We start from the raw sequence: 12,637 nt of genomic DNA, 5'->3' as shown, positions 1-12,637 counted from the left end.
TTTTCCAAGGCATACACAATGGCGTTTTTCACTTTTTCACTTTCGGACTGACAGCGCAGCCAGCTTTCACAGACAGCAGGGACAGGACGACAGGTCTGATCTGTCCTTCCTGCATTCCCCCCACCTTACGTTCAGATGCCAGTGGTGGTCAGTGGTAAGGTTTGTCAAGTAGCGCAGGGGCTTAAGGGTCAGACAGGGTCAGGTCAGACAGTAAGATAAAAAGGCTATGACAACCTGTCACACTCATCCACTCACTTTTTTTTCCTGGTGGCTTCAGTTAGTGGGTCAGATATCAGTTAGTGGGCAGTGGCTGGCGCTGTAATGGTACAATAATGGCCCAAAAGAAACCTAAGAAGGATTGATTTTGACTTTTTTGCACTGTTGGATAGCCTCCACCTTGGCAGCCCCTGGGCCTGGCCTGTAGTGACCCACCTGACCTTGACCCACCTGGTGTCCTGTTTGGCCTATTTGACACTTTTTTTTTTTTTTTTTGGCCTTAACAGTGCCTGCTGCGCCAAAACCAGCCAAAACCATTTTCTGTGTGTTCAGCCATGAATCAGGAAAAAATGAAAAAATCAAATGCATCATGGCATGCACAGTCTTCCAATCCTGCTAGTAGACCATCCACCAGCCTTTGGAGGTGGCAGGTTGCAGGTGGCCGTCGAGTCCGAGGATGGAAGCACAGTACACCCCCTGCATAGTGGTGATGAGTGAGATTTTTTCATTGGCGGGTTCATCTAGTGGTGCCTGCCAGTATCCCTTGGTTAAATCAAAGAAGAATGATGAATTATTCCCCCCTCTTTCCACCAGCTCATCAGTGCGTGGCATTGGATAGTTGTCTGACGAGTTACAGCATTTTATTACAGCGGTAGTCCACACAACAAAATTTTATCCCATTCTGGTTTTGGGGAACCAGACCACTGGAGATGCCCATGCACTGGAAGGGGGCGGATGACCCCCATCCAACACATGTTCAATCTCCTGTTTTATAGCAACTTTGGCATGAGGTTGGGACACCCTGTGGGGGGGGGGGGTCCGGGTGAGCATTACCTGTGTCAATGAGTGGCAGGCAGGCTCAGTCCGTCCTGGTGCTGGCTGAGAACAAGGAAGTGAGTGCAGTGCTCCTTGATCTGTTGTTGCTGCTGACGTTGCAGGGTTGTTGTGTGTGGGGTCACCCTTTCCACCCACCATTTCTTTTTACCTTCGTAGTAGACACCTTCAGGCCACTCGTGTCATCTCCTTCCTGAACTGTAAAGTGACAGACCTGTAATTCTCTGGGATAAAGTTAGAGTTAACATAAAACACTTTAAACTTTTTAGAGGAGGGAAGAGAATCATGAATGTATTGAGGGAGTCCAGGTGCTCCTGTCCCAATGCAGTCCCTTCCTTCCATCCTTCCTCTCCGCTCTTCCTTTTGCCTTCCTGACCACCCCTCCCTCCCACCCCCCTTGACACACCTCCGCTCCTTGGCATGATGATCATAGACCTTTTTTTGCTCTTCATCTCTCTTCTTCTCTCTCTCGAAGCAAGGGCAGAGTCTCGGAGGGTTTTTGTTTGTTGCTTACAAAGTCCAGAATGTTAGTCCCTGGAGGAGGTGTAAACCCTCCCATTGCTGCTTACCAGCTGTAATGGCCCCCTAACCTCATGGCATATACCAGCCTCGAATGGTGAGAATCCTAAACTGGGATGTGGAACAGCCCTGTAGGCAAACAGCAACTGTTGTAACACTAGATCCCAATTATTGGAGTGTTCATTGACGATTTATGGGATCATGCCCCCAATGTTCCATTAAACCTTCTAGGCCATTATTATGGTGGTGGTGGTGGGGGTGGTGCAAAAAATGCACCACACCCATGAGTTTCAGGTCTTTTTTCATGGTCCCTGATAGAATTTGTGTTCGAATCTGTAAGAATTTCAGAGGGCCAACCCACCCTGGTAAAAATGTCAGTTAAGGCCTGGCACACCGTTTGAGCCCTGGTGTTGCCCTAGAGCTACTGCTTCCCCCATCTGGTAGCAAAGTCCACAAAAGTCAGTATGTACTGCTTTCCTCTTTTTTGGGGGGGGGAAAGGAATATCCATATCTAGCCACTGCTGAATGGGACCTCAATGATGGGTGGATGGGAGGGGAGGGCCTTGACCTGGTCTTGAGGTTTCTTTTTTTTGGCATACCTCACAAGACCGGACACATACTTGCTCAACGCCCATCCCCCCCTCCCTCCCAGTCGGACCTTCCAAACTGTTCTTTTTTGTTCACCCCCCCATGGCCACTGGGATGGATCATGGGCTAAGCTAAGAGCTTTTTTTTCTTGCATCGGAACTAACAACCGTTTTTGAGGATGCCAGCCCTCCTGTGTCCACCATAAAGACTTTCCTTGTATAAAAGTCTTGGTCCACAACGCTGAGAGGGGGGTTGCTGTGTGCCCGCGCCCATGCTGCTTGAGGCTGTCATCGGCTTCCTGCTCTGTCTGGAACTGTTCCCTTGAGGCGGGAGACACCAGTTCCTCTGGAAGTGATGTAGGTGATGAGATTGTTTCAGTTGACTGTGAACCGCTCTCCGCTGGTCCACGAGGTGTTATTTCAGGCTCCGGCTGAGCCTCTAGGGTAGTTAACCCTTTACAGGTAGACCTTAACCCTTAACTAACTACTTATGACAGTCCTGAACCACTTCTTTCTCTACAGAGGGCTGGTCACCTTCTCCCCATGCTGTGCTTCCTGATTTCAAGCCTGCATGTCTGAGCAATATTTTTATACTCCTCCCTGGTCATTTGTCCAATCTTCCACTTCTTGTAAAGGTTCTTTTTTGTGTTTAAGATCAGCAAGGATTTCACTGTTAAGCCAAGCTGGTCACCTGCCATATTTACTATTCTTTCTACACATTGGGATGGTTTGTTCCTGCAACCTCAACAAGGATTCTTTAAAATACAGCCAGCTCTCCTGGTCTCCTTTTCCCCTCATGTTATTCTCTCAGGGGATCCTGCCCATCAGTTCCCTGAGGGAGTCAAAGTCTGCTTTTCTGAAGTCCAGGGTCCATATTTTGCTGCTCGCCTTTCTTCCTTGTGTCAGGATCCTGAACTCGACCATCTCATGGTCACTGCCGCCCAGGTTCCCATCCACTTTTGCTTCCTCTACTAATTTTTCCCCGTTTGTGAGCAGCAGGTCAAGAAGAGCTCTGCCCCTAGTTGGTTCCTCCAGCACTTACACCAGGAAATTGTCCCCTACACTTTCCAAAAACTTCCTGGATCATTTGTGCACCACTGTATTGCTCTCCTAGCAGATATCAGGGTGATTGAAGTCCCTATGAGAACCAGGGCCTGCGATATAGTAACTTCTGTTAGTTGCCAGAAGAAAGCGTCGTCCACCTCATCCCCCTGGTCTGGTGGTCTAAAGCAGACTCCCACCACAACATCACCCTTGTTGCTCACACTTCTAAACTTAATCTAGAGACTCTCAGATTTTTCTGTAGTTTCATACTGGAGCTTTGAGCAGTCATACTGTTCTCTTACATATAATGGCACTCCCCCACCTTTTATGCCCTGCCTGTCCTTCCTGAACAGTTTATATCCATCCATGACAGTACTCCAGTCATGTGAGTTATCCCACCAAGTCTCTGTTACTCCAATCACATCATAATTCCCTGACTGTGCCAGGACTTCCAGTTCTCTCTGCTTGTTTCCCAGGGTTCCTGCATCTGTGTATAGGCACTTAAGATAACTCGCTGATTGTCCCGCTTTCTCAGTATGAGACAGGAGTTCTCCCCTCTTGCGCTCTCCCACTCATGCATCCTATTTCCCCAGTTACCTCAGGGCTTTGGTCTCCTTCCCCCGGTGAACCTAGTTTAAAGCCCTCCCCACTAGGTTAGCCAGCCTGCTTGCAAAGATGCTCTTCCCTCTCTTCCTTAGGTGCTCTTCCCTCTCTTCCCTCTCTTCCTTCCAGAGCCCATCTCTGCCTAGCAATCCTTCTTCTTGGAACACCATCCCATGGTCAAAGAATCCAAAGCCTTCTCTCCAACACCACCTACGTAGCCATTCATTGACTTCCACGATTTGATGGTCTCTACCCAGGCCTTTTCCTTGCAAAGGGAAGATGGACGAGAACACCACTAGCACCTCAAACTCCTTTATCCTTCTTCCTAGAGCCACATAGTCTGCAGTGATCTGCTCAAGGTCATTCTTGGCAGTATCATTGGTGCCCCCATGGAGAAGCAGGAAGGGGTAGCGATCTGAGGACATGATGAGTCTCGGCAGTCTCTCCATCACATCGTGAATCCTAGCTCCTGGCAAGCAGCACCCTTCTCAGTTTTCCCAGTTGGGATGGCAGATAGATGACTCAGTCCCCCTGAGGACGGAGTCCCTGACCACCACCACCCACCTCCTTCTCTTGGGAGCAGTGATCATGGAACCCACATCCCTAGGATCCCATTTCATGCCTTCCAATTGGTGGAGTCTCCTTCTGCTCCCTTCCCTCATATATATCATCTAGGTCACTCTCCGCATTAGTACCAGTGGAAAACTACAGCCTCTGTCAGTGATGGACAGCCACCCTTCACTGTCTCCATTCTTCTCTGCACCAGAGGACTCAATGGGTACTGTTCGGTAATTGTTGTGTGCCTCTGTCCTGTGTGGAGCACCAGAGAGTTCTACTTTGTTGTCCCATTCTGTCCAGCATGTAAATGAGGCTGGCTTGTAGGGAGGATAGCACAGCTGTTTCCAGATGTGATGTCTCTAATCAAAACAAATAAACAATATGCCAATGACACTCACTTCTCTGTCTGTTTCACTGGGCCAGGCTTATGCAGTTGATTACCAGTTGAACCTGTCTTGCTGGGATTTGGGCATGGCTGAGGGCAATCTTATCCAGACAGAGGCTGATGTTATGATGGCCCTAAAGTGTTAGCAAATGAATCCAGATCTGAACATACTACTTCTGGAGTGTGGCCTTTAAACTGTTAATACACTGTTTGAAAGATAAAATCATAAGAGCCTTTCACATCTTTCTTAACAACATGGCAATTACTGGATTGTGACAAGTCACCTGCTGATTTTCTCATTGAAACAATTTAATTCATTTAAAGTGTGACCAGATACATATAGTGATGGGTGCCTTACAAATACATGTAATAACAAGAACAATAATATATTTTTCTGGGACATCATATCTGGGCCATATTTCCCCAGTTTGAGATTGAACATGATAAGGCTGCAAGAGAACCTCCCATACATGTACAGATGGAAAAGGAAAAACAAGGACAAGAAAAAGTTACTTGACAAACCCTCTTTATAACTCAGGGAATGTAGCCCTGGAGAATTCATTGCAACTTGGAGCAATGGCACGTAAGGAGGTAGGGCTGAATCTTTACATAAAATTTCCCCAAAAGTATGAGAGCTCAAAACAGAAAGAGGACTTTAGTTAGTAGAAAATGCAAGCATTTCTAGCCTGTTATAACAGATTAACCTGACTGCTTGGGCACTGAAGAATTTACCTGTGAACTCACTTATATGATAAACTATGGATGTAGCTGTGACCATGGCAGTGTATTAGATAGGATCCAATCTGCTGTGACCCCAAAGGATTTGGCTTTACCTGACACAGGACAAGTGGACTCTGGTGTACTCAACACATCACCAACAATGCAAGAAGAGAATGCAGTTGCTTGTTTAAGACTTCCTGCTGATAGGACTGTCCCAAGTCCAACTTCTGTAAAAATGAGTAGTGGCAAAACTTGCAAGGAAAATCCAGAGACTCATGGGAATATGTAGACTTACTCTTTGTACAACTATATGGATTGCTTTTCCTACAATAAAGCCTTTGTGGATTATATAAAAAAGGATGATGAGCAGCTCACATTTGTATATGCTGGTAAACTGGTGCATATGCATGTGGGATTAACTACAGAAGCTTTCATTTTAGACTGTAAACACACCCAGGAACTATCTCATCAGGGTAAATAAATTACCCGGTCAAGTGGTTGTTTTTTCTTGTGCATCAAACAAGATGCCAACTTCCTGGCCCTCCTTGACAAGATATTTCTTTTTCTCTTGGGTGTTTCAATATTTCAAACACAATATGGAAAAGGGGATGAGGCTGTGAGAAAGACTATGAAGAATGCCAGCTTGTTAAAGTACTGGCAACGTTGTGTGATAATTCCCTCAACTCAGTCTGTGAAATACTTATTAAAGTAAGGTACAGTCTAATCACCAGTAAATCATAGAATCGTAGGACTGGAAGGGACCTCGAGAGGTCATCTAGTCCAGTCCTCTGCACTCATGGTAGGACTAAGCATTATTTAGACTATACCAGCCCTGATAGGTGTTTGTCTAACCTGTTCTTAAAAAATCCTAGTGATGGAGATTCCACAACCTCCCTGAGCAATTTCTTCCAGTGCTTAACCACCCAGAGAGTTAGGAAGTTTTTGCTAATGTCGAACTTAAACTGCCGTTGCCGCAATTTAAGCTCATTGCTTCTTGTCCTATTCTCAGAGCTTAACAAGAACAATTTTACTCCAATCCGCTTATAAAAACATTTTATGTACTTGAAAACAGTTACCATGTCCCCTTTCAGTCTTCTCTTCTCCAGACTAAACAAACCATTTTTTTTTCAATCTTCCCTCATAGGCCATGTTTCAAAGTAGCAGCTGTGTTAGTCTGTATCCGCAAAAAGAACAGGAGTACTTGTGGCAAGAGCCAGTAATCCATGCCGGACTGGACCGGCTTCCGCGGCGGTGATTTAAAGGGCCCAGGGCTCCAGCCGCTGTGGGGAGCCCCGGCCCTTTAAAGCGCTTTTGGAGCAGCAGCCAGGCTCGGGCAGGGATTTAAAGGACCCAGTGCTCCTGCCGCTGTGGGGAGCCCCAGGCCCTTTAAAGCACTGCTGGAGCTTCGGCAGCTGGGCTCGGGCGGGGATTTAAAAGGCCCGGTGCTCCGGCCACTGCGAGGAGCCCCGGGCCCTTTAAAGCACCACCAGAGCTCTGACAGCTGGGCTTGAGTGGGGATTTATACGGCCCGGTGCTCCAGCCACTGAAGGGAGCCCTGGGCCCTTTAATTTAAGCTGAAGCGTGTAGGAATTAGCAACAGGATGAACCACAAGACTGTGGGGATTCAGACTCTGGGAGAGAGGGTGCTGGGGGACTCACTGGAGAAGATGAAGCAGCTGCAGGGGAGACTGGTAGCTACAGAGCAGGCCTTTCAGGCGGCTGTGTATCACCTGAAAACCTAGTGGAAGAAATTAAGAGATGACATGGGGGGTGTTTCTCATGAACGGTGATATAAAGCAGGAGAGGGATGGTCTGTGTGCTTACTATGTAAGCAGCAGGGGAGATGATACTTGCTCCCTTCCCTCCCATGGGTAGCAATCTTGAGAGGGAGAGTATGTGATGGGGTGTCCACCCCACACAGACTGGAGGGAGGTAGGCCTATTAACTCCACAGCTGGCACCTGGAGGAAGACTAAGAGCCATGGAGCAGGGAACTGATTGCAAGCAGGTTCACCTAGGCAGGAACAGGCAGGGCCCATAAAGCCAAGAAGCTGGCAACAGAGGGGCTGCTGCTAGGAAAGGGCAGTCACGCCTTGGGAAGAGGGAGGAGTGGCTGGAGCTGATCTACCCACAGAAAGGAGGGGAACCAGGAGTTGTAGGAAGCAGTCCAGGGAAGGAGCAGTGAGGGCTGGGAGAGGAAAATCCAGAACTGCTGGGTTGAGGGTCCCTGGACTGGAGCTACCCGGGTTCCCCTACCTGCCATGTGGCACCAGCAGGGCAGTGAATAGGAAGACTGCCTGAGTCACTGCAAAAGTGACAGAGATTTGAAGGACTGTACCCTGGAAGTGGGGGAATGCTGTTCGACCTGGCTGGAAGCCAAGTCACGAAGAGGACACTGCGGTTCCTGGAATGAGAGAGGGGCTGCAGGCCAGAGAGAGAGAGATGGTGTGACAGCATGCAAACTGTGGAAGGGGGTGTTGACCTCAAGCACTAATCCCCAGAGTGATCAGCAAGAGGTGCCAGACAGGAGGTGAGTGGCGCACGCTGTGACACCCACCTTGGTCAGTGCCACATGCTTCAAAAGGAATGAACAGAACAAGGTAATTTTGAGTGATCCATCCCCTGTCATCCCATCTCAGCTTTTGGCAGTCTGTGCGTCCCTAAACCTCTGATCATGGGGTTGCATTCTTGATCATCTTGGCCAATAGCCAGTGATGGACCTCTCCTCTCTGAACTTATCTAATTCTTTTTTTAAACCAGTTATATTTTTGGCCTTTACAACATCCCCTGGCAACGAGTTCCACAGGTTGACTGTGTATTGTAGGAAAAAGTACTCCCTTTTGTTTGTTTTAAACCTGTTGCCTACTGTATTCATTTCATTGGGTGACCCCTGATTCTTATATTATCTGGAGGATTAAATAACATTCCTCTATTCACTTTCTCCACATGTTCATGATTAGATACTACTTTATTTTATTCCCCATTTGTTGTCTCATTTCTAAGCTGAGCAATCCTGGTCTTTGTAATCTCTCTTCATATTGCAGCTGTTCCATACCCCTAATCATTTTTGTTGCCCTTCTCTGTATTTTTTGCAACTCTAAAATATCTTTTTTTGAGATGGGGCAAACAGAACTGCCTGCAGTATTAAAGGTGTGGGCATATCATGGATTTATATAGTGGCACTATGATATTTGATGTCTTATCTATCCTTTTCCTAATGCTTCGTAGCATTCTGTTCGCTTTTTTGACTGCTGCTTCACATTGAGCAGATGTTTAGGGGACTATCCACAATGACTCCAAGATCTTTTTTGAGTGGTAACAGCTAATTTAGACCCCAACATATTGTATGTATAGTTGAGATTATGTCTGCCAATGTGCATTACTTTGCATTTATCAACATTGAATTTCATCTGCCGTTTTCTTGCCCAGTCACCCAATTTTGTGAGATCCCTTTGTAACATTTCACAGTCAGGTTTGGACTTAACTAACTTGATTAATTTTGCATCACTTGCAAACTTTTCCATCTGATTGTTTACCCCCTTTTCCAGATCACTTATGAATATGTTGAACAACACCAATATCAGTACTGATCCTTCACTGATATTTACTTCTCTCCGCTGTGAAAACTGGCCATTTATTCCTACCCTTTGTTTCCTATCTTTTAACAAAGTACTAATCCATGAGAAGACCTTCCCTCTTATCCCACAGTTGCTCACTTTATTTAAGAGCTTTTGGTGAGGGACCTTGTCACAGGCTTTCTGAAAGCCCAAGTACGCAATATCAACTGGATCACCCTTGTCCATATACTTGTTGACCTCCTTAAAGAATTCTAATAGATCAGTGAGGCATGATTTCCCTTTACAAAAAGCCATGTTGACTCTTCCCCAACATATCATCTTCATCTGTGTCTGATAATTGGTGAGCAGTACATGGTACTTTGTCTATATTCTGATCTGTTTAATTAGTTAATAAAAGAAGTTACCAGATAAATAAACGTGGGTGTAATCTCCTAACTTTACCTGCCTCGCATGCAGCAACTTCTGATCTACTGGGATTGGGCAGGAATGCTGAATTTGGCCTATGCATTTATTTTTCACTTTACGCAGCCAAAATAAAATACCGGGTAGAGGGTGAATGGATAATAACCCTGGGTTCCACAGGGACTGCACAGCCAAGTAGACTAAGTTTCTTCTAATATTACTAATGACCTGCAGTGAGAATATACATACAAAAATACACTACCCCCTTCTTTTGGGATTTCATATGATCTGAAAGGTGTGAGTGACTGACTCTTCTGCTCCCTTATATGGAGCTCCCAAGACAAGAGAGAAGGTTGTTCATCAGGGCCTTTAACTGGGCCTTCTTCAAACACCCACTACCTTAGCTCAGGAGGGTTCCTTGCTTGTGTGCAGCATGCTGCTCAACTAGAGTCCAGGCAGTTTCTCCTTCCTGTTATGATCTAGGGCCCTTTTCGTTGCCACTGAATTCCATTAAGTTCAGTAAGAACATCTCTGGTTTGAGGACTGCAAACTTCAGGGCTCCAACCCATACACAGTTGACAAGTCATTTTCATAAACTGCAGCCTGAGTCAAAGAGGCTGATGCCAGCTCAGGAACGTGATTGGTTTAACACTTGATTCCCCAGTTTTGTAATATGCTGTCAATCGCATAAGAAATAATCCAAGGTAATAATAATTTTGGAAATCCTGTCCTGAAACATTTTTCTCCCAGCGATAAAGAATGAACCACTGACATTGACTTTGTTTGTTTGTTTGTTTTTTATTAAAAGACAGATGTCCAAGGAGAAGCAAGAATGTTGAAGGAGACTCAAATAGTGCTCTGGTTCCTTTTTGTCTTTGTCTTAGCCATTGTCTATAAACTCTCCCTACAGTCTGGCTGCATCTTCTCTTGCATGCCTAGTACTAAGCGATTCCTGACACAAGAGGATGTTATGAGCCAGAGCAGAAGCATCATCTTTGTGGAGATCACAGATCGCCTTGAGCCTCCTCCACTGGTTTCATGTTCTGTGGAATCTGCTGCCAGGATCTACCATGACAGACCTGTTGTTTTCTTCATGAAAGGGCTGAACAATAGCACATGGCTGGATTCAAATTCCACTTATGCAGCCTTCTCACTTTTATCTGCTATGAAGAATGTCTTCATTTTTCCTTTACAGATGGAAACTTTGTTCCAGGAGACACCTCTGCTCCCATGGTATCATAAGGTGAGAGGAAATGTTTTTGAACAAGATTTAAAATAGAGGTGGTGGAAAATGAAGCTGTTGTCGTTTTGTTGCACCCAATATGGACCCCTTGTTTATGACAGTTTGCCAGGCATTAGTCAAAATATTTATTGCAATTGTTATGGACATTTACCATCTCCTGATGACAGGAGTTAATGTAAATGGCAAATTTCAATAATGATTTTGATTAACCATTTTGATAAAATATGGTTAATCACCATCTTTTCAAAAAAGGCAATGTATTGATAAAAAATGTTGTATTTGAAAAATTTCAGTCAGCATGAATTTAAAGTGAGCTTTTACTGTTTGCAAAAATGATTTCAGTGCTTCTTAAAGGTGTCAGAAACAGCAATGAAATGTCTGTGGACAAGCTCTAGAAGTGAGAGGGTCATTCAGAGGTCAGTTTTGGGGGCAAAAGGCAGTGATGCTCTTCCAAGCTCCACCCATGCTTCTCAGCACTGTGGTTCAGGGAGTTCACACTCCTTTGAGTTCTTGTTCCGAGTCCTTTGAGTCCTGTCTGAAAACTCAGGCAGGCATCACTGCATTAGTCTGCACTTGCTTCATGGGTCTATTGGCAACCATTACAGCTAAGGACTTCTTTATTTTAATTATTTTTAAATGAAACTGGAGAATCTGGAGAATAAACAGGGAGCTGGCTGCTATACTGGTTCTCCAGCCCTCCGTGCACCAGCATAACCCAAGGCCTAAATTTCTCTCTCACTTTTTATCCTCTTTAGAGATTGCCAGGAGGGGCCTATTCCAAAACCTACTGAAGTCAATGAGAATCTTTCAGTTGAATCTCACGGGCTTTGGATCAGACAGTGAGTGTGTAAAGTGAGATGAGGCAGGGTTGTTTTTGTGGAAATAACAGTTTGATTCATATTCTCATTATTTCATAAACACTGCATGTTTCCTTGGAGTTTACTGCACCTTGGAAATACTTGTAGAATCATGTTGAACAAAATCTACATCTGCTCTTGCCTTTTTCCAGCAAAGTTTCATAGCTAGAAAAGAAAAATGGCCATTAATTTTTAAAGAGATTAAAGTGAGGCTAGACACTGCTGAGAGTTTTATAGAATATATAGCTAATGGGATCAGGTGTTTAGAAATTTTGAAGTGGAGTCCATTGCATCTGTGATCCCTTTCCATCTCTGCAGGTAAAAGCAACCCAGGAAAAGCACTGGGTTCATATCAGCTCTGATGCCTGCAGACTTGCACTGATCTGGAAATACGGTGGGATCTACATGGACACAGATGTCATCTCCATCAGGCCTATTACACTGGCAAACTTCCTATCGGCTGAGGCTTCCAAGGTCTCCAGCAGTGGGGTTTTTGGCTTTCCTCGCCATCACTGGTTCATTTGGGATTGCATGAAAGATTTTGTTCGAAACTACAATGGACGCATTTGGGGAAACCAAGGACCCATCTTAATGACGAGAAGGCTGCGAGCCTTGTGTAACCTGACCAATTTCCATAATGTGGAGGATCAGAGCTGTCAGAACTTTTCCTTCTTACATCCTCAGCGTTTCCACCCCATCCCTTACCCAGCATGGAGGCAGTACTACAAGGTTTGGAAGAGAAGCCCTGACTTCAACAACTCCTATGCTTTGCACCTGTGGAATTTCATGAACAAGGAACACAAGACTGTGGTTGCAGGAAGTAACACGTTAGTGGAAAATCTGTACAAAACATACTGCCCCACCACTTATAAGGACCTTATTCAAGGCACAGAAGGCAGTGGTCATATGCAACAAAACAAGACTGAATGACTGGATCTAGCAGAACGAGGTGTTCTTTCCAGCCCTGATAGTCTTTTGACTAAAATAAACTACACAATGTGTACCTCCTCTTAGTCAGTGACGCTCAGCCATTTTCTGTCTGCAGACCACTTTGTAGGAGAGAACCTCTCAGAAACCACTTCTTTTCCCAAG

The 12,637-nt window shown here is 45.4% G+C and overlaps 1 protein-coding gene across 2 annotated transcripts in view; it reads left to right on the top strand.

Annotated features, from left to right (window-relative positions):
- Positions 1 to 12,637, top strand: part of LOC120372329 (alpha-1,4-N-acetylglucosaminyltransferase-like) — a 29,975-nt gene extending 17,338 nt beyond the window's left edge. For both annotated transcript variants that reach the window (XM_039489360.1, XM_039489359.1), the window contains 2 exons: positions 10,254 to 10,688; positions 11,864 to 12,637. In XM_039489360.1, coding sequence (XP_039345294.1) covers positions 10,278 to 10,688; positions 11,864 to 12,475 — 1,023 coding nt within the window. In that variant the 5' untranslated portion in view covers positions 10,254 to 10,277 and the 3' untranslated portion in view covers positions 12,476 to 12,637. The remainder of the gene's footprint in view (positions 1 to 10,253; positions 10,689 to 11,863) is intronic.

The sequence above is a fragment of the Mauremys reevesii genome, linkage group 9 (genome assembly GCF_016161935.1).
Source record: "Mauremys reevesii isolate NIE-2019 linkage group 9, ASM1616193v1, whole genome shotgun sequence".
In the NCBI taxonomy this organism is placed as follows: Eukaryota; Metazoa; Chordata; order Testudines; family Geoemydidae; genus Mauremys; species Mauremys reevesii.
The sequence above is the reverse complement of the archived record's forward strand: the minus strand, read 5'-3'. Positions and strand labels throughout refer to the sequence as shown.